Below are 20,479 nucleotides of genomic sequence, written 5' to 3' on the forward strand. Positions count from 1 at the left end.
GAGGGACTTGACCTGGACAGTCTGAGCGCTTCACGCACACACACCCTCATGGACCGAGTGAAAGACAACTTTGTAGCCCACGGCTCCGCAATGCTCACCGGCGTGCTCCTCTGCTGGTCGCCCTCCGCACCCTCCTCTTCTGAGTCGCTGCCAGAGTCCTGGCAGCTGGCCCCGGCAGGTGCGACGGGTAACTGCGCAAGGAAGGCCTGGAGCACTCGCAGGTACACCAGCAGGCCGTCCTCGGAGAGGGTCCCTTTGAGACAGTCGGGGAACAGTGAATTAACGCGGAGCCAAAAGAAACTGGAAACCAGGTATTCCTTTTCTTACGCTCCAGGAGGCATGGCTAACCAGAACCTACTGAAATACTAACATTCATGGGCAGATGTTTGTATAGAGGAAGGTGCTATAATCTAGAACATTACAAGTTTAGCACACAGGGAGCTACCCCGCAAGCACACGCTTCCCGAGACTTGACACCAACGATCCTGGTAACCCGTGTGCCTTACAAGTGTGGACCCTGCCGTCCGGGCCGTGCCGGCACTTCCCCCGACACTGTGCAGGGCAGCCCTGGGCACGTGCACCTTCCAGGGAGTTCCCACCGCAGCGGCCACAGCGCCCTGCGCCGCCCTCCTGGCCCACCCGCCAGCACTGCCCACGCGAGCGCGCGGGTAAACGGAGCTGCGCTTCATACCCAGGTAATTTTCACCGACGGTGAGGACAAAGTAGAAGAGCCAGGGTGCGTGCCCGCGGGCCCTGGCGCCGCTCTCCACCGACAGCAGCGCGTCCAGGAAGGGCTCGAAGGGGAAGGCAGCCTGGGTGTCCGCCAGCGCGGGAATGACGAAGTGAAAGACCTGGTCTGTGAAAGGGGCCGCCAAAAACTCCTCCGTGAAGGCCGCGAACACCTGCTGCCTACAAAGGAAAAATGCGCGCTTTTTAATAAAATCGCAGCACGCTGCTCATAAAATCCAGGGTTACAACTAACGGAGGGTTAATTCCAAACCAGCCTGCTATGTTACTCTAAGCTAAGCAAGCACTCTAGGTCAAACGGACCGCCTGTGTGAACTCCACGCGGTGTCTTCCCTGTTCAGGAAATGCTGTCACCACTTTGTACCTCTGGCAGCTTCCAGAAAGCGGGAAAATAACCAGGTCTTCAGAACGATCAATTCATGTTAGGGTCCAGGCCAGAGAGAAGTACATTTTTCTTGAAACTGAGTCACATTAGTAAAGTAAAAATCTGACTTTCAAGTCTATTATTCAAGATAGCACCCTTTGTTAAAGTTACTGTTAGACACAGATCTTGTGAAATCACGAAATAAAAACGATCCCGTTCTTACCTGGCGCCCTCCGGACAGGAGTTGTAAGTAAAGTGCAATGGTTTTAGGACATTCTCTAACAAAACTTTTGCTATAGGAACTCGAGATAAATCAGAATACTCAATACTTGATGGAAGCTTGCTGTTAATTAACAAATAGAGAGATCTATAATACCCTAAAAAAAAAGGAAAAACACATATTTAAAATGTGGTGCTTTTTCTTCTATGAGGAAAATAACGTGTCAGTTTTTAAATGCTCTTTACAAAACTCTAATCAGTCCAAATTTTAGTGAATTCTTCAACATTACGGAAAACTTTATAAACAAGTACGTAAGTTTCTGAAATGATGTAAACTCAATGCATTGTTGATTGTCCAGCATCAACGATGGTCAACCTCCACCCATCGGAAGCAAATCCAAGACATGACCATGTCCATGTGCTGCCAAAGATGAGGCCTTTATTTTTCTTAAAAATACCATGATCACAGCTAAAATGAATTCACAGCAATTCTTTAATATGACAAATATCTAGCCAGTGTTCAAGTCTCATGCTATAAATTTTATTTAACTAGTTTGCTTGAATCAGGATCCAAGTAAGGCCCATATACTGGGATTTAAAAGATTTCTCTCTTACGCATCCTCCAGGTAGTTTTGTGGGGTTTTTAAAATATAAATTTATTTTATTGTTGAGTCTTACAGATGTCCCCATTTTCCCCCTTTACCCATCTTCTACCCCAACCCAGGCCTTCACCTGTCTATTATCTGTGTCCATGGGCTATGACCAGTTTGTATTTCTAAATCCCTTCACCTCCTTCACCCACCTCTCCAACCCCCCTTCAATTTGGCAACTGTCAAAATGATCACTGTTTCTATGAGTCTGTTTCTATTCTGCATATATATATATATATATATATATATATATATATATATATATATTTTCTTCTTTCTTCTCCTTCTCCTTCTTCTTAAGAATACCCTTCAACATTTCATGTAATACTGGTTGGTGGTGATGACTCCTTTAGCTTTTTCTTGTCTGTGAAGCTCTTTATCTGACCTTCAATTCTAAATGATAGCTTTGCTGGGTAAAGTAATCTTGGTTGTAGGTCCTTGCTTTTCATCACTTTGAATATTTCTTGCCACTCCCTTCTGGCCTGCATAGTTTCTGTTGAGAAATCAGCTGATAGTCTTATGGGTACTTCCTTGTAGGTAACTGACTGTTTTTCTCTTGCTGCTTTTAAGATTCTTTGTCTTTTGCTCTTGGCATTTTAATTATGATGTGCCCTGGTGTGGGCCTCTTTGGGTTCATCTTGTTTGAGACTCTGTGCTTCCTGGACTGGTATGGCAATTTTTTTCACCAGGTAAGGGAAGGTTTCTGTCATTTTTTCAAATAGGTTTTCAATATCTTGCTCTCCCTCTTCTTCAGGCACCCCCATGAGGCGTTTGATTGTTCCAGAGGCTCCTTACACTATCTTCATATTTTTGGATTCTTTTTTCCTTTTGCTCTTCTGATTAGGTATTCTTTGCTTCCTTATATTCCAAATTCTTGATTTGATTCTTGAAGTCCTCTACTCTACTATTAATTCCCTATAAATTATTCTTTATTTCAGTTAGTATAGCTTTCATTTCTGGCTGATATCCTTTTTTATGATGTTGATGTTCTCACTAAATCCCTTAAAGCTCTCATTAAGATCCTTGAGCGTCCTTATAACTATTGTTTTGAACTCTGTATCTGGTAGTTTTCTTGCTTCCATTTCATTTAGTTTTTTTTGAGATTTCTCATCTTCTTTCATTTGTGACATGTTTCTTTTGACTCTGTATTTTGGCTGTCTCCCTGGGTTTGTTTCTATGTATTAAGAAGATCTGCTATGTCTCCTGGGCTAGGTATCCTGTAGGACCCAGTGGCTCAGTCCCCCAGTCACCAGAGATGGGAGCTCTAGGCGCACCGGTGTGAGCTGTGTGCACCATCCTGTTGTAGTTGAGCCTTGGGTGATGTTGGCATCGAGAGGAATTGACCCCCAGGCCACTTTGCTGTAAGGAACAGCTGCAACTATAACATACGAGCTGCTGTGCAAGAGACACCCCTGTGGAGCAGGACATGCTTCAGTGGGGTGCTGGTGCTCACTGAGTCTTCACTTGGTGTCTGTCACTTGTGGAGGTGGTAGGCTTGTAATCTGGTGTGGTCGAAGCTGTCCACTGGGTGTACTGATTCTCAGGCCTCCCAGGAGGTGCAAAATCAGACTCTGCCTATGCTCTGCACAGGGCCACCCAGCAAGAGCTGCAAGGCAACCTGCAGATGGCTGCTACTTGTGTTGGGCTTGGAGGTGTCCAGGAGAGACCAAGCTATGAACCAGGGTGGGCTGCCGCTAGTGCCATGCCTACAGCCTCTTATTGAGAGGTACGGGGCACGCTGAGGCCAGCTCCTGCTTATTTGAGAGGTTTTAGGAAAGTTCAAAGCATGAGGCAAGAGAGACCAGGTGTATGGAAAAGCCACTGGAGCCTGGCCAGTGTGGCTCAGTGGTTATGTGGTGACACATGAACCAAGAGGTCATTGGTTCAATTCCCAGTCAGGGAATAATGCTGGGGTTGTGGGCTTAATCCCCACTTGGGGGCATGCAGGAGGCAGCCAATTAATGATGTTTCTCTCTCATTGATATTTCCCTCCCTCTCTCTCTCCCCCACTCTCCCTTCCTCTGGAAAAAAAAAAGTGTTCCTATCTTTCTATCCCTCTCCAATCCTCTCTAAAATCAAAAAAAGAAACGAAAAGCCATTGGAATTGACTTAGATGAGCCTGCAAGTAGTGGGGGGGTGGGGGCGGGGTCTCAGAGCATCCCCAGCGCAGCGTGAACAGTGCGGGCCAGGCCGATGGAGGTTCGGAGATGGTGCCTGTCTCTCTGCAGTGTGGCAGGGAGAGCTCAGCAAAGGAACACTGGCCTCTGCCAGCACTTCTGTCTGGGAGAAAGCTGCCCCTCCAGCTCTTGCCCTGATTCCAGACAAGTTAGTTCCTCCCCGAATGTCCCAGGTTCCTTTCACGCTGCTGCCCCAGCGCTGGAGCTCAGAGGGAATGAAATGAGTCTGAATAAGTCCATGCCTGGGCCCTTTAAGAGGAACTGCCTGGACTCCTGCAGCCTCCCCTCCCCGCACACACACCCTCACTCAGCCACAATCTCAGCTGGTTTTTACAGCCACAAGTTGTAGGGACTTATCTTCCAAGTACTGGAACGATGGCGTGGTGTGGGGCTGGGACCCCTCGGACCTCAGGAAAACCTCCACAGCCAAGATATTACTCCACATGTGGGTGTGGGAGCAGCTGGTTCCACCGCACCCCTGCCCCCCCCCCAATGTATCCGCCCTTCCTACCAGTCTTGATGTGCTTCTTTAATTCCCTAGTTGTAGGACTTCCGTTCAGCTAGATTTCAGGTGGTTCTGAATGATGGTTGTTCTGTATTTTAGTTGTAATTTTGATGTGGTTATGGGAGGCGGTGAGTCCCATGTTTCCCTATGCTACCATCTTGACCGGAACCTCTCAGTTTTGTTTTGAAATATCTTGCTGACTCATGGACTTAAACATACTGATGTATTTTGACCCACTGCATTGTCATCCTGATACTCAGACTGTCCTCTCTCTGGCCAATACTCAGGCTGCCCTCTTTTTGGCCAATGGAGTGGACTTTGGGGGGCTCCTGGGACCCAGGTCTCACTTTTTCATCTACTCAATGAGATCTGGAATCAGCCTTTTCTCCAGGGACTTATATTCCTTTGAGAGAAAATTGTATCTTTATGGATCACAAAATGGGCACTAAGGAATCTGTTTAAAAGGCAACTCCATGTGAATAGAAGCAATGACTTTCACAACCCCTCTAAGCTTTTGTGGGATTTCTGGTGGTATCACCAACGACCCAAATCATCTAGTCTTTTAGAAACATGTGCCTCTTTCTAATCCACTCTTGGGGTGCCGCCTGTGAACACCTCAGCACTGCACAGACACACCTGGTGGTGCACCTGGGAAACAGCCATTGCTGGCTTTGCCCCTGAAAACAGTAGGACCCAGATGTGCACTCAAGTCATGAACACCAAGCAATGACCACTCAGTGCTCCATCGTCAGACACCCTTTGTTAACCACCTCACAGACAGTGGTGACCAGTGAAACGCGACTGCTAAGATTTCATAGAATAATGTCAGAAAGTAATTTACCAAAACAGCTGAAGAAAGGCTATGGTACAAAGATGCTAGAAGCAGCAGCTTCAGTGCACGATTTTGAAGCATTTCCCATTTCTAGACACATTCTGAACTAATGCATATTTTAGTTTTCATTATACTTTTAGAAAACAAGAAAAGTAAAAATTCTAATTAAATGCTTATTCTTAAATCAATATACTAGATACACCAATGAAAACAATGGACCATTTCTGATTATCACTAATTTGTTTTTTAAAAGATCAAATTCCATCAATTTCAATTTACTTTTTAACTAATTCCCTAATCTTATAGCAAACTAAAAAGGGTGTCTTTTTTTAAAAAAAAAACAAAAAAAACCTAAGCCAAACAGTAAGGTTGAGATGTATAAGACTTTAAATTAATTTTTACAGTTTTAACATTAGGATTAAATTAGCTAGATTTAATCCAGATTAGTCCAACACTTCAAGCAAACAAAAGCAAACTTACTTATGCTTTATCAGCACGAACTTCTTCCCAGAACTTATAATACATATTTTTAATGCTAACTAATACTCTGGAGTCCAAGTCCTGAAGTATTTGACTTTCTACCTGAGGAAACACTGGGAATCAGATTTTTAAATTGTTTTATTTTATACTATTTAATTTGATCATAAACCTTGTAAAATCATATGCATTTCATAGTCTTTCTCCAAATGATGTCACTTGATTGTGTCCCCAGGGCCATCCTCTTCAGAGCATCAGTGCACAAAGTTGTCCCAGCAGGCTGGGAAGAAAATAAAAGACACCACGTGTCTTCCTCTCCTCTATGAACTAAGGTGGTGCCTCAAGACCGCGTCGCAGTGGGACAGGTCCCGCTGGCAGATCTGCCCATCCCAGTGCAGCACGGCCATGGAGGGCTGGCCACTGCACCGCAGACAGCGTGTGACCAGTGTGCCCAGGAGGACGGCTGGCAGCAGACATACACTAACTCGCTTCACTTACAAGCGATGGGAAAACGCAAGTGAAGAGACTGAACACATTTCCAAATGTTAGGTTGGGTGGAGACAAGGGCAGATGTCAGGATGTGCGACCACCAGCACATGCTCCCTCAACTGTGCATGCTGCTTCTGTGCCAAGTCCCAGGCGATGCTCAAAGAAAGTGTGCTCACCTCACCCAAGGCCAGCCCCAGCTCAGCCCAGCTCGGACCCGCCCGCCACTTACCATTCTGAATCATGTAGTGCAAAACTTGCTCAATTACTGACACCACATAGCTAGCATCTTGTAAAACAGGTAAGTAAGTCTTCTCGGATGAAAACACCTCAAGCATTCTCATTGGAAGTGCAACATTCAAATTGTCATCATTACAGTTTTGCAATAACCTGTAAAAAGGAAAAAAGGGATTCACATACTTATTTGATAGCACACATCGCCGTTTCCTCAGGTTGGTGCTTGAACCACTCTGCTCTCCTACCGGAATGTCTTTGGAAGAGGCCGACTCAGACAGACAGGAAAATAAGCAAATTTTCTGTCATTCACACTTTTTTTTGAATCCTTATTACGTGCCAAACAGTATGTTGGCACTGGGCTTACAGAGATGAAAAGTGCACCACCACTAAGAGATAGGCGGGAAAGAGTGCGGACCACAAACGCAGCGTACGAACTGCTGTGGTCCATGGACTGCAGCTAATGCAACGCAGCGAGGGCCTCTTCTCTTTAAAGGGCCTGTTATCTCCTTCAAAGACGTCAAGACTTTCCATCCTTGCAATGTCCACTCCGCAGAAAAGTTAACTTATATTTCTGGCCCTAAATCATCTATTATTATTTTTTTAAAATATATTTTATTGATTTTTTACAGAGAGGAAGGGAGAGGGATAGAGAGAAACATCGATGAGAGAGAAACATCGGTCAGCTGCCTCCTGCACACCCCCTACTGGGGACGTGCCTGCAACCAAGGTACATGCCCTTGACCGGAATCGAACCTGGGACCCTTCAGTCCGCAGGCCGGCGCTCTATCCACTGAGCCAAACCGGTTAGGGCTCATCTATTATTTTGACTAAAGAGAACTATATGGAAAATATAGGCAGAAGGGAAGGCTTAAATGTTACGTAATTCCCCCAAGGTTACTTTTGACCCCTCCCGTCAACCCCTTCCTCTAACTCCCATCCCAACCAACTTTGTTTGTAGATATAAACTAGTTTGCATTTTCTACTATTTTATAGAAGAAACCGTACAGTGTGGATGTCTAGGTTCTTTCTGAGATTCATTTAATGTGTCAAAACCTTAGACCACATTCTGGCGAGTGCCCACTGCACAGATCACCACCTGTGTCACCTGCTCACGTGCTGGTGGGCACCGGGGCCATCCACCCTCTTGCTACTGTACATGAAGCTGCTGTGAACACGCAAGGACAAGCCTCCCCAGGTTAGATTCCGGGGCTCTGCTCCCTCTGCAGGACTCCTCAGTATTCACCATTCCTCCCTCTTCCTCCTCAACACCTCTCATTAGTCAGCGTTCACCGTGTCTGCATAAAGACACTCTGTCTCCGCCATGAGCTGCCAGCTCCAGGAGAGCATCGCCCTTCTCTGCCTGTCAAGCCCTGCACTGCAGACTGGGCCCAGCACGTAGCAGGGACCATGAAGTTCCGTAATAAATGAAGACCCTCAAAGCCAACCCAAGGGTTGTGCCTAATGGAGGCCCACCTAAGAAGAAATGCAATGTCAACAGTCACTAGCTTCTAAAAAATTACCTTTACTTTCTTTTTTTAAAGTGTATTTTTATTGATTTCAGAGAGGAAGGGAGAGGGAGAGAGAAACATCAATGATGAGAGAGAATCCCCAACTGGCTGCCTACCACATGCCTCCACTGGGGATCGGGCCCACACACTGGACATATACTTCGACTGGGAATCGAATTGTGACCTCCTGGTTCACAAGTCAACACTCAACCACTGAGCCACACCAGCTGGGCAAATTACCTTTACTTTCAACATAAATGTGTAGGCAAGCAAGTACTCACAATGTCAGTGTGAAATAGAAGGCACCCAGACAGCGTGGACTCCAAGAGCTGTGCTGGATGGCAGCAACAGCCCTGTCCCGAAAGGTGCAGAGATGCTACCTCCCATGGCAACACCTGGAACACGCCATGTTCAAGGAGAGGAAAAAGGACACTTGAGGACTGAGGTGGCCAGAGACCATTCCAGTGGTTCTCAACCTTCCTAATGCCGCGACCCTTTAATACAGGTTCCTCATGTTGTGGTGACCCCCAACCATAAAATTATTTTCGTTGCTACTTCATAACTGTAATTTTGCTACTGTTATGAATCGTAATATATGTGTTTTCCAATGGTCGCGACCCACAGGTTGAGAACCGCTGCAGAGGTTTAGCCACCAGTCCCACCAGCCAGTAGAGAACTGAACTATTGGACCTGGAAGGACCTGTCTTACCCAACGCACCTCAGTTTATGAGCAAGGAGAATGAGACCCAGTGACGCCCGTCTGGCCTGCAGGCTGGCTCCTGACACTACACCGCCCCAAGTCCCACTTATCCTAAAGTTACACAGCATCAACTTCCATGCTATCCATTCATTCATTACCTTATACACATCCTCTTTCAAACACAAAACTCTACTTTCCTAGCTCTTACAAAGTAAGCTTAAACTCCTGCAGGATGGGGAGACCTTCAGAGCAGAAGCCAGCCACACCCTTTCTCTGGAACTTCCAGAGCACCCAAATCCAATGTCCCGCGGCAGGTGAAACTGCTGGCTGTTAACATCACGCACCTGAAATAAACTGCTAACACAGTGCTTCTACTTTCGTCTTGTTAAAGCTTCATGGTTCCTCAGAGGAAACAGCCCGGCCCAGGCTTCCCTGGGAAGGACAAGTTGAGCCTAGGACACTGTGGCCACAGAAAGCAGAAACGCTCTCAAAACACGCCTGGGGCCGTGTCGAAGGACACAGGCGCTCCTTACAGGGCTCCCTCCACCTCAGCATGACCATCACAAGGAACAGCTGACCATCACACACTGTATTTTTAAAGTACAGGAGGCCTTACTGGGACTAAAGGGGAAAGGCACAAATAATGCCAACCAACAGTCCCTGATGGAACAACAAAGTGAGAAAAAATACCGGCATTTTATCAACCACGAACGTTTCAACTGATTCAGGTACAGAGCATCACCAAATGCCAAACCCATGGGGTGAATGGTGGTGCTGACGAGAGGCCAATCCCCACCCCGGGGCTGCACCTTAACAGGAGAGCTGCTTCTCCCTCCACAGCCGCACCGATCCCGGGAGACTCCCCAGGTGTCTTCAGTGTGGCCGCTAGGACTCACACCACCTGCCATGACACCTGTTAACAGCTCACACTGACTACGCAGCGGTTCTCAACCTGCGGGTCGCAACCCCTTTGGCCGTCGAACGACCCTTTCACAGGGCTCGCCTAAGACCATCCTGCATATCAGATATTTATATTACGATTCATAACAGCAGCAATATTACAGTTATGAAGTAGCAACAAAAATAATTTTATGGTTGGGTCACAACGTGAGGAACTGTATTTAAAGGGCCAGAAGGTTGAGAACCACTAAACTACAGCACTGGCTCTCATCAGGGTGCCACTGGCAGTGTCTGAGACACGCTTGGTTGAGGGGGTGCCCCCACCATCTACTGGGCAGTGGGTTCCAGGCAGGAAGCTGCTCATCATCTGCAAGGCACCACAGAGATGGCCCAGCCCAGAAGGTGCATGGGACAGGCTGAGAACCCGGACCTGGACCAGACTGCAGCTTGTAGGACACAGGAGAGGGGCTGATGGAATGGGCCCAGGACCATGGAAACAAACAGGAGAGGTATTTTTGAGATAACCGAGGAAACATGAATGTTGACTGTGTTACGGGACATCAGAGAATTACTATGAATTACCACAGATGTGAGAATAGCATTATGGTTACAGCAAGAACATGCTACTTTTAGGAGATATGGGTGAACTGGGTGAAGTACCATGCCATCTGCAACATGCTTTCAAATGCTTTGGAAAAACAACACGCATATGTAAATGTGGCAAAATGTTAACCTATGAATCTAGGAGGAGGATATAAAGATGCTAGAGGCCGGGTGCATGACATTCGTGCACTGGGGGGAGTGGGGGGCCCTCAGCCTGGCCTGTGCCCTCTCGCAGACCAGGACCCCCAAGGGGTCCTTAGTGCTGCTGCGGTGGGAAAGCTTCCCTCCACTGCTGCTGCACTTGCCAGCTGTGAGCCCGGCTTCTGGCTGAGCAGTGCTCCCCCTGTGGGAGTACACTGACCATCAAGGGACAGCTCCTGCGTTGAGCGTCTGTCCCCTGGTGGTCAGTGCACATCATAGCAACCAGTTGTTCCGCCATTCGGTCAATTTGCATATTAGGGTTTTATTATATAAGACTAGAGGCCTGGTGCACGAAATTCGTGCACAGGGTTGGGGGTGGGGGGTCCCTCATCCCCGCCTGCACCCTCTGCAATTTGGGACCCCTACACCTTTTTCTTATCTAGCTAACATCTTCACATTTAAAAAAATTAACTGAAATACCACCTACTCTAGGAAATCCTCTTTGAACAAATCTCTTTACAATCTGTATTAAGTATTTTTATAGTATATCATTCTTTTTCTTTAACAGCAACTTAGAGTGGATGCAATGTGCTTCTCATTCTTGCATGATTTTTTTCTTCTTGCTCTTGTAATAGCAAAGCTTATCCAATTTACATTTGCCCTTCAAGGGCTTATACTTGGTTCAAGTTCTAGTTGGCTCCCTGCTTTTTTTTTTTAAGCAATAAATTTGGGTTGTGATAGTAAGCCTCACTTGTAATCAAGCCTGTAGGTCTCCCTATCTGAATATTTCTATAATACCTCTCACTTTAGCATACCAGAGATTGTGTTCATTTATAGAAAATAACAATAAATGTCACCTGATCATTTGCTCTTCTAGTAATATTTTATAGCAAGATGTATTATTATAGTAATTTAACTATTACAAAACTGAGGCGTGCAGAAATAAATCACATTGAACAATAAAGAATGACTCAAATATCAAAGCATAGTACACTTAGGGCCTCCCTTGTCCTGTGCCTCAGATATCATAGCATATTACACAGTTCACATGGAACTCAGTTTCCTTTAAAATAGGAAGGGATCCCATACTCATGAAGCAGCTACTTCCACACATATTTTTTTTTAATTCACAGCACATACTCTTCATATTAATTGTTGGAAAATCATCCTAGCAATTGCCTCTGTTCCTCTCTGTATTGTTGCCTTACATTCTGATGTCATTACTGCGCTTTTATCATCCACTCGCTCTAATAAGATTGTTAATTATTTAAGGGCAGAGATCATGACTTGAGCTTGTGTGTTCCCTGTCATGGTGCCTAGATAAATACTCAAATGCCATCCAGTCCAAATGACTGTGATGAGAGAGGCCACTGTTGCTGGAGACCTCTGATTTTGATTTAAGGGGCCTCACCTGTTCTGCACCTTTACAGAGGAGTAGTGGCTGAGGGAATTTGAGAAAACCGAGACAGAATTCTCCTCCTAAAAGATTTTGCTAAGCTGGTGCCCAGGAACGCCGGGCATTTGTCCAATTAAAACCCGGACACACAGCAATAACAAAGGCACTGGTCTCCTACTGCTAATGCCTAGGGATCAAACCCCAGCCTGCAGGAACTCGCCCCTGCAGTCAGGACCCGGCGCTGGGTGGACCTGGGCTGGTGCTCCTAACTCTGGGGAGAGGGAGACTTCCCGTGGCTGCAGGCTAGAGGTCCCAGACTCGGTGCCACCCACCCGAACAGGTCCATAGTGCAGGCTGGTCAGAAGGGCTTCTTCGCCTGGGATCACGGAGAGGCGTGCCTGTTCTGTTCGCCCACGATCGATTCCAGGGAGGCCTGTTCTGTTCGCCCGGGTATCCATCGTGGGGAGGCCTGTTCTGTTCACCCTGTGAGCGATCACAGGGAGGCCTGTTCTGTTCGCCCTGCGATCGATGAGGGGAGGCCTGGCCTGGCCTGTTCGCCCTGTGATGGGCGCTGGGCTGGGGGGCGTGGACCTGGGCTGCTGCTTGGCGCATGCGCAAGCGGGCAGGGACATCCGCTTGGCGCCTGCGCCCCATAGGGGTTCTGGGGCCCCAGCTGTTCAAGGGCCTATGCGCGGGCCTACAGGCTAGGAGCGGCCCTGGGTCCCCGAAGGATGTTCCCAGGACCCAGCCCGTCAGCGCCTGTGTATGCAAATTAACCTGCCATCTTTGTCGGGTTAATTTGCATACTCTCCTGATTGGCCGGTGAGCATAGTGGAGGGACGGTCAATTTACATGTTTCTCTTTTATTATATAGGATTCTTTCAACTACTGTGGGTGTTAGAAATTTTTCAAAACAAAAAGTTGGAAAGAAAGGAGAAATTATATTTTGATACATCATCTATTGAAATTACTTGCTAAATGATTATCTTTCAAAAGCATGTTAGGCCCTGGCTGGTTTGGCTCACTGGTTGGAGTGTCGGCCCATGGACAGAAGGGTCTGGGTTCAGCCAGGTATGGTATATTTTCAAACTTCTTGTGGCACACCGGTTGAAAATCGCTGCTCTAGAGTATGGTGCATATAATGTATTTTTCAAAGTAAAAATTTCCGCCGAGCCGGTTTGGCTCAGTGGATAGAGTGTCGGCCTGCGGACTCAAGGGTCCCGGGTTTGATTCCAGTGAGGGGCATGTACCTTGGTTGCAGGCACATCCCCAGTGGGGAGTGTGCAGGAGGCAGCTGACCGATGTTTCTCTCTCATCGATGTTTCTAACTCTCTATCCCTCTCCCTTCCTCTCTGTAAAAAATCAATAAAATATAATTTAAAAAAAAAAAAAGTAAAAATTTCCAAAAAACACAAGACGTTAGGAAAAAAAAATGGAAATTCTTGGGATTTGTGGTCCTCTGGGTTCTCTCGCTTTTATGAGGTTCTCTACTTTTTGGATCAGCTAAATATTTTGGGAAAGTATGTTAACCCCTAGAGTGCCAGGGAGCGCAATCGCGCTCCTCCTGTCTTTCGCCAAAAGTGCCGGGAGCGCTATCAAAGCTTCGAAATGGCGTTCAGTTCTAAGTCTGCTTTTATTAGCGATGATGATATTGCTAAATATGACAATGTAATAAAGGTTTCCTTAAGTTTTTGAACATGTAACTTCATTTACTTGCGATTCATAATTTTTTTTCCTAAACTGCTGTAAAATCAGCAAAAATGCCTTGGCAATTTTAGCATGGTTCCTAGGATATTGGTTGGCACTCAAAGGGTTAATGAGGCCTAGTTCTGAGAGGAATCCTAAACAAGCTTTTCTAATGCAGCCTCTAGAAAATTAACTGAAATTGTATCCAGGCTCAGAATCATTTGAAACTTCTGCTACTGCAGATACAGCAATTGTATAAAGATGGCGAAAATACAAACTTGCTCTTTCACTTAGGTACTAACAGTTCACATCCCTGAAACATGTGATTTTGTAGACTGAATCCAAGCAAGTCATGGAAATGGCTTACTTCAGGTTCATGCATAAGTCACACTGAGAGCCTGGCAAAAGGCAGGCTTCAAAGGCAGAGGCCCTGGAGAGCAGAACTGTTCTCACCGCAGGAGGCCTCACTATTGGCCAATCCATTCCCTAGTAACCAGGTGTGGGAATGATGCCAGATGCCAGATACTCAAGGCCTTGTTGATAGTACGCTGGATGGCCAAGGGCACTCTGAACATAGGAATCTGAATGAGAATGTCCAAGACTAAGATACCATTTGCAGACGCAAGGCCACAGCGATCTCACGGTACACTGTGCCCTTCTATAACCCAAATGATGGATGTAACTACTGGAACGAGGCCTCTTTTGTCTAAGTAGCATTAAAGTACTAGTGGCCCGGTGCACAGATTCATGCACATTGAAAGGAAATTAATTAGAAGAAATATTTAAATATTGCTATTCACCATTTCTCTATAACAGAAGTGTCAACCAAATTCACAATCGACAATGCAGATCGAAACACACGTGTGCGATTGGTGCCAGTGAGAGCTTTATATGTATTGCGCGCATGAGCAAGTCAACTTAGCCTTTTATAGCTATAGAATAAACTTGCTTAATTAGACCTGCTTTCTGATGTAGCTAAACTTTTTCCAGCCTAGTGAAGCACCCCAACTTCTCTTTCAGGTAATTGTCAGTAACACAGTAGTAAATATCAACATGAAGCAGATTATTATTTTAAGTCACACAGGGAGAACAAAGGGTAAAGTATTTAACTGCAGCAGTTTTTGACTATATTCTGCGCAGTGAGAAAACCTGAAGTCATTTTCAAGGTCCACCATTTCTTAACTTCTTTTCATTCGGGTCAGGTTTCTAAACGTTCTAAATCATTTTCCAGCTAATTAAAAGAAAACAGGATTCCACTGAGTATCCTGTCTACCTACTCCAGGACTTCTGTGAGTATCAAATGAGATGAGGCATGGGAAAACGCTTCACAGACATTTGGTTAAAGTGTGAAATGTTTGCCCCTGGCTATAAAGGAAGTCGTGTTTTGGAGCTGAAGAAACTTCAAGGAGGCTAGTCGTAGCTAGGTGCCATTTATTGTTAAATGGCCTGTCGCAAGGGAGAGGAAGCCGGGTGTTGCTACGTGACGTCATTACCCGGCGCCCACAGCGACTATTTCTGGGCTGGACTGTGAGCCGCATTTTGTGCCACGGGGTGGTGGTGGGGCTTGGGTCCCACTTGGGGGAAGCTGAGTGTTGCTTTGTGGGCGCCAGGTCCGTGGGGTCATTTCTCTGTATGCGTCACAGCAGCTCATGCATTGAGGTCTGCTCCCTGGTGGTCACTGCACACTTAGCATATTAGCCTATTATATACAGTAGGTCCTCGGGTTACATTGGAGATCCGTTTTTACGGTGTGACGTAACGCGATTTTCGCTGTAAGTCGGAATCCACCTACATAAGCACCTACGTCACTCAAATGGAGCACATACACAGCAGTAATGAAGTCCAACAGTAAAAAAAATTGAAAAGAAAGATAACAATTCCTGACCTTTACTTGTGGTAAATAAACGATAAAAAACATAAAGCACATATGTACATACATCGAAATGACGGAACTTTTTTTTTTAAATAAATAAATGGGAGATGGCAATGTAACCACGAAACGACGTACGTCGAGTCCAACGAACCCCAAGGACTGTTTGTATAGATACTACTAAGGCTAGTGAGCTCAGACGAGGCAGATGAAGCCGAGAGTTGGTGCTGCTACGATGAAAGGCTAAGAGCTCATGGAGAGCTCAGATATGGCTGCCATGTAAAGCTAGTATGCTAAAGAGGAGAGAGAGGCTGGGGAGGCAGGAGAGGCTACTAAGGCCAGAGAGCTCAGGTGCCAATATTATGTGAGGCAGTGAGTCTAAGGGCAGTGTGCAGCTACTCAGATAATAGCTGTGGGTAGAGAGGCTAAAAATGCTGCCTTTGTGGGAAAGATATATTTGTTCACCAGCCGGTGTGTGGCTCCTGTATGGGACTGCTGTGAAGGACTGTTTTGTATGATGGCTATATGGCCACTGGCTTCTATAATAAAGGCTTTCTTATATACACCCAGAACTTCTCATGGCTTCTCGATCTAAGACCTGGTGTCCAAGAGGTCCAGTCCCTGGCAGAGGGGCTCAGACCAGACAGTTAGTGCAATGGGCAGGGTTCGAGAAGGAACCTGCCCCTACAGCTGGTGTAGTCGAGCAGAATTCAGAACAATATATGGGCTCAGAGCAGCAGTGCTCCAGCTGTTTCTGACACCAGGCCTCTGCCGGGTCACACAGTTATCCCAGGGCACACTTGAAAGAAAATATCCCCTGGATGGTACTTTGACCTACATTTTAATGTCTCCAGGCCATGTTCACCACGATTAAAAATTTTAACATACAGAATACCCTATCGTATCAAAAGCAAACAATAAAACCCCACTGTCTCAGGTGCTCGTCCAGACATTCAAAGGGATCAGCACATTTACACACGCTGCCGACGACGACGAGATTTACCTGCAACAGAGGCTCATCAACCTCTTTAAATGAAATAAGCATGTAAGTCTGTCGGATCCATCCAACTGCTGGACAAACAGAGAGCTGTGCTTAATGAGGTTCTGATACATCCATATCTGAAACAGCAAAACACACAGATTACAACTCTCAATCCACAGAGCTAGTTGTGACAAATTACCAACATTTCAAATCCCCTCAGGTGGTAAACAGACATGTAACCAACACTAATCGATCAGGCATGGTGAGAAGTGAGTCCTCTGGGTCAGGTTTTATTGAGCGGTATACACATGCTGTCAATTGTCCCTTAAAATGGCACTCCGTCAGTAAGCTAAATTACTAAATTTATTACTAAAACAAAGTACACTTAAAACTCATGTAAATCTGAAACAGAAACAGTACATTTGAAAAATGAGCAATCCATACTACAAATACAGGCGACTCCAATGATGAGACTAGTCACACAGGGCACGTGTCCCCAGCACCCTCTCCTGCTGGGTGCTCCAGGCAGCTCTGGCAGGAAAGGCACTCAGGCCCACTGCTCCCAGCAGGCACTCAGGTGTGTGACGCTGAGGTGATGGATGTGTTGTTCCTCAACTAGGTGGCAGGAACCTTTCAGTGTTTATGTACACAGAATCATCACGGTGTACACTTTAAATAACCCACATTTTTATTTGTCAGTTGTGCCTCAATGCAGCTGGGGAAAAAGTCAGGATCACAGAATCACCTCAGCGAGTTCAGCAAATATCAGATAGATCTCTAACTCGCATCCTGTTTGTATGGATGCAGCTGCCACAGATGACTCTGAAAACTCAATACCTAATGAGGAATCGCTTCTACTTTATTTGTAACACAGATCACAGGTCAAGTCACTGAATAAACAAAGGGAGGGGGTGAGGATGGCGAGCCCTATGCTTAGTCCTGCACAGAGCGCCTGACACACACACTGGAAGTCAGGGAATCTGAAGACTGGCCAGGAGACTTCCCCATGTGTAACTGATTTACTGTGTTTATATTTTTGTTTGCAAACTGCATATCAAGTTCACTCTTGTCACATTAACCAGGTTTGACGGCATTTAGTTCTACTGATTCAGACTCTGCACAGGAGGCTTGGCCTCGTATTTGCTCAGGGCCTGGAGTCAGCATGCGCGTTCCCCTCCCAGCTCTCCAGTTGTGCCTGCTGCACCTGTGGAACCCCTGGGAGAGCAACCAGACTTTATACCTGGAGGAGGCAGGAGCAATTCCTAAGGGAAGGGTGCTCAGAGACAACCGGCTGACCGCCCCTCACACCGCCTGTCAGCTCATGGTGATCTTCCGTCTACCAGACCAGAGTACATGGAACCAGGACGACCTGCTGTGGTACTTTCCTGATGCTGCTTCCTCTAAACTTCAGAGAGACGCCTGGAAGGGCCAGCACTCAGGAAGTCCAGAGTGAAGGGTGGGGGGTGGGGGGGAGGGGTGGAGCCACTGGCACTGCCCCCTAGACCGGCTCTAGTTTATGGCACGTTCTTCCCACGGTCCAGCCCAGCTCGCTCAGGAAGCAGTGCTGGGACCTGCAGCCAAACACTGGCCAAGCTGGAAGGTATGCCTTTGTCCTCTGCACTGACTGTTCATTTGTGCATCCCTATGTACTCCCACCATTAACTCACACTGCTCCTCATCACTGATAACATCAGAAGCCTAGACCCATGGTCGGCAAACTGCGGCTCGCGAGCCACATGTGGCTCTTTGGCCCCTTGAGTGTGGCTCTTCCTAAGCCTTAGGAGTACCCTAATTAAGTTAATAACATTGTACCTACCTATATAGTTTAAGTTTAAAAAATTTGGATCTCAAAAGAAATTTCAATCGTTGTACTGTTGATATTTGGCTCTGTTGACTAATGAGTTTGCCGACCACTGGCCTAGACAATTTAAGTAGTTCAGTTATCCAATTATATTTTGGTTGTTTTAAGAAAGAGACCCTATAATTTGGAATTTAGACTAAAGAACTTACCGATAACAGGCTATGATATTTACGATTCCCTTCATAGTGATCAAAGGCACAGGTATGGAGGGTTCTGTATGAAACCAGGTGTCAATGACTGTCATGGGTATGTGGTGGATGGCTCAGCACACTATTCTACTTTTTCTAATATTTGAAATTTTCCATATTGAAAATTTACATCGATCTTTAAGAGGTAAAACATATCACCACAAAGACGACCTATTCCCGCTGAGGAAAAGTTCATGAAGATGAGACAGTGGAGGGTCATCTGACTGCATTTTAGAAACTGGAGATTCTATAAAACTAGGTTAGTGAAAAGACAGTTAACACTCACCAAACGTTTTGAGTCTTCGTTCTGTTTGTAAAAAAACAGAAGCTGCCTCACCAAAAGGGTCAGGTTGGGACCATTGGCAATGGAAAGCGTGCCCCCAGCCTGGGATGAGTTAGCACAGCGGTCAAATGCAGTTCTTTGAATTGCGTACTGAAACAGAACAGCGCACAGTCAGCACACAGGCCGCCACTGCGGTGGGCAGTGTACGTAAGTGTTCTCACAGGACTTGGGAAACGGGCAATTATCCTGCCACTGCCGTGGAGTTATGGGTAGCAGGTTAAATAAAACCCAAACACCTGGAATGTAATGGCAGACCCTTCAATGCCCACTAAGACAGTCTTCCACCACTTTCTCCTCTTTAGATTTTTACCTGTGGTTTGGCATGTTTGTATTTTACTATTTTAAGAAACCTCACGTACCTATAGATCTTTAGGTAAATCTAAACTAATAAAAAACTAGTTACTAGGGGAAATACTATTATCAACATTAACTTTCACTAAACAGGCATACAGAAATACATTACATACAACATAGATTCCACATCTAGGAATCCAAGGTCATTATTTAAAACTAGAGGCCCAGTGTACGAATTCGTGCACAGGTGGGGTTCCTCTGGGTGGCCTGCAGGGATCAGGCCAAAACCCGCCGTCCAACGCCGCGTGCAGCTCCTATCTGCCGCTCCTGCTCATCCTGGCCCCACTGTGCCTGCTGCAGGCTCGTGCCCAATCAGTCCCGATTAGGAGAGGCTCCCTCTGCCAAAGCAGCACTCACCAGCCATGAGCCCTGCATCTGGCAACCTCCCAAGGGGAGTGGCCTACGGGATTGGGCTGAAACTGGCTCTCCAACATCCCCTGAGGGGTCCCGGATAGTGAGAGGGTGCAGGCCAGGCTGAGGGACCCTACCTGGTCATGATCCTGCCGGGGAGGGACCACAGGAGAACTCCAGGGCGTGTCCGGCCCATTTGGCTCAGTCCCAATCTGCTGGACCCCAGCAGCAAGCTAACCTACCAGTCGGAGCATCTGCCCCCTAGTGGTCAGTGCACATCATAGTGAGCGGTTGAGCAGCCTTAGAATATCATTAGCATATTACAGTTTGATTGGTTGTTCCACTGTTCTGCCGTTTGGTCTGTTTACATATTACCCTTTTAATATATAGGACTAGAGGCCCGGTGCACAAAAATTTGTGCACTTGGGAAGGGGGGGGGGGTCCCTCAGCCCGGCCTGTGCCCTCTCACAGTCTGGGAACCCTCGGGGGATGTCCACCTGCTGGCTTAGGCCTGCTCCCCAGGGGATCGGGCCAAAGCTGGCAGTCAGACATCCCTCTGGCAGCCAGGCAGCCCTTGGGGGATGCCCACTTGCCAGCGGGGAGCAGACCTAAGCTGCAGTCGGACATCCTTAGCACTGCTGAGGAGGCGGGAGAGGCTCCCACCACCACCACTGTACTGGCAGCCATTAGCCTGGCTTGTGGCTGAGCAGAGCTCCCCCATGTGGGAGTGCACTGACCACCAGAGGGTAGCTCCTGCATTGAGCGTCTGCCCCCTGGTGGTCAGTGTGTGTCATAGTGACCAGTCATTCCCAGTTGTTCTGCTGTTAGGGTCAATTTGCATATTAACCTTTTATTATATAGGATAGAGGCCTGGTGCATGGGTGGGGGCCTGCTGGTTTGCC

General features: G+C 46.8%; 1 protein-coding gene across 1 annotated transcript in view; it reads right to left on the reverse strand.

Annotated features, from left to right (window-relative positions):
• UBE3C (ubiquitin protein ligase E3C) overlaps positions 1–20,479 on the reverse strand; it is a 121,361-nt gene that overhangs the window by 77,056 nt on the left and 23,826 nt on the right. Inside the window, exons 3-8 of the mRNA XM_014445614.2 lie at positions 18,816–18,974; positions 16,502–16,617; positions 6,690–6,847; positions 1,335–1,488; positions 692–909; positions 99–253 (exon numbers count right to left, since the gene is read on the reverse strand). Of these exons, the coding sequence (XP_014301100.1) occupies positions 99–253; positions 692–909; positions 1,335–1,488; positions 6,690–6,847; positions 16,502–16,617; positions 18,816–18,974 (960 nt within the window). The remainder of the gene's footprint in view (positions 1–98; positions 254–691; positions 910–1,334; positions 1,489–6,689; positions 6,848–16,501; positions 16,618–18,815; positions 18,975–20,479) is intronic.

The sequence above is a fragment of the Myotis lucifugus genome, unplaced genomic scaffold (assembly GCF_000147115.1).
Source record: "Myotis lucifugus unplaced genomic scaffold, Myoluc2.0 scaffold_471, whole genome shotgun sequence".
Taxonomy (NCBI): Eukaryota; Metazoa; Chordata; class Mammalia; order Chiroptera; family Vespertilionidae; genus Myotis; species Myotis lucifugus.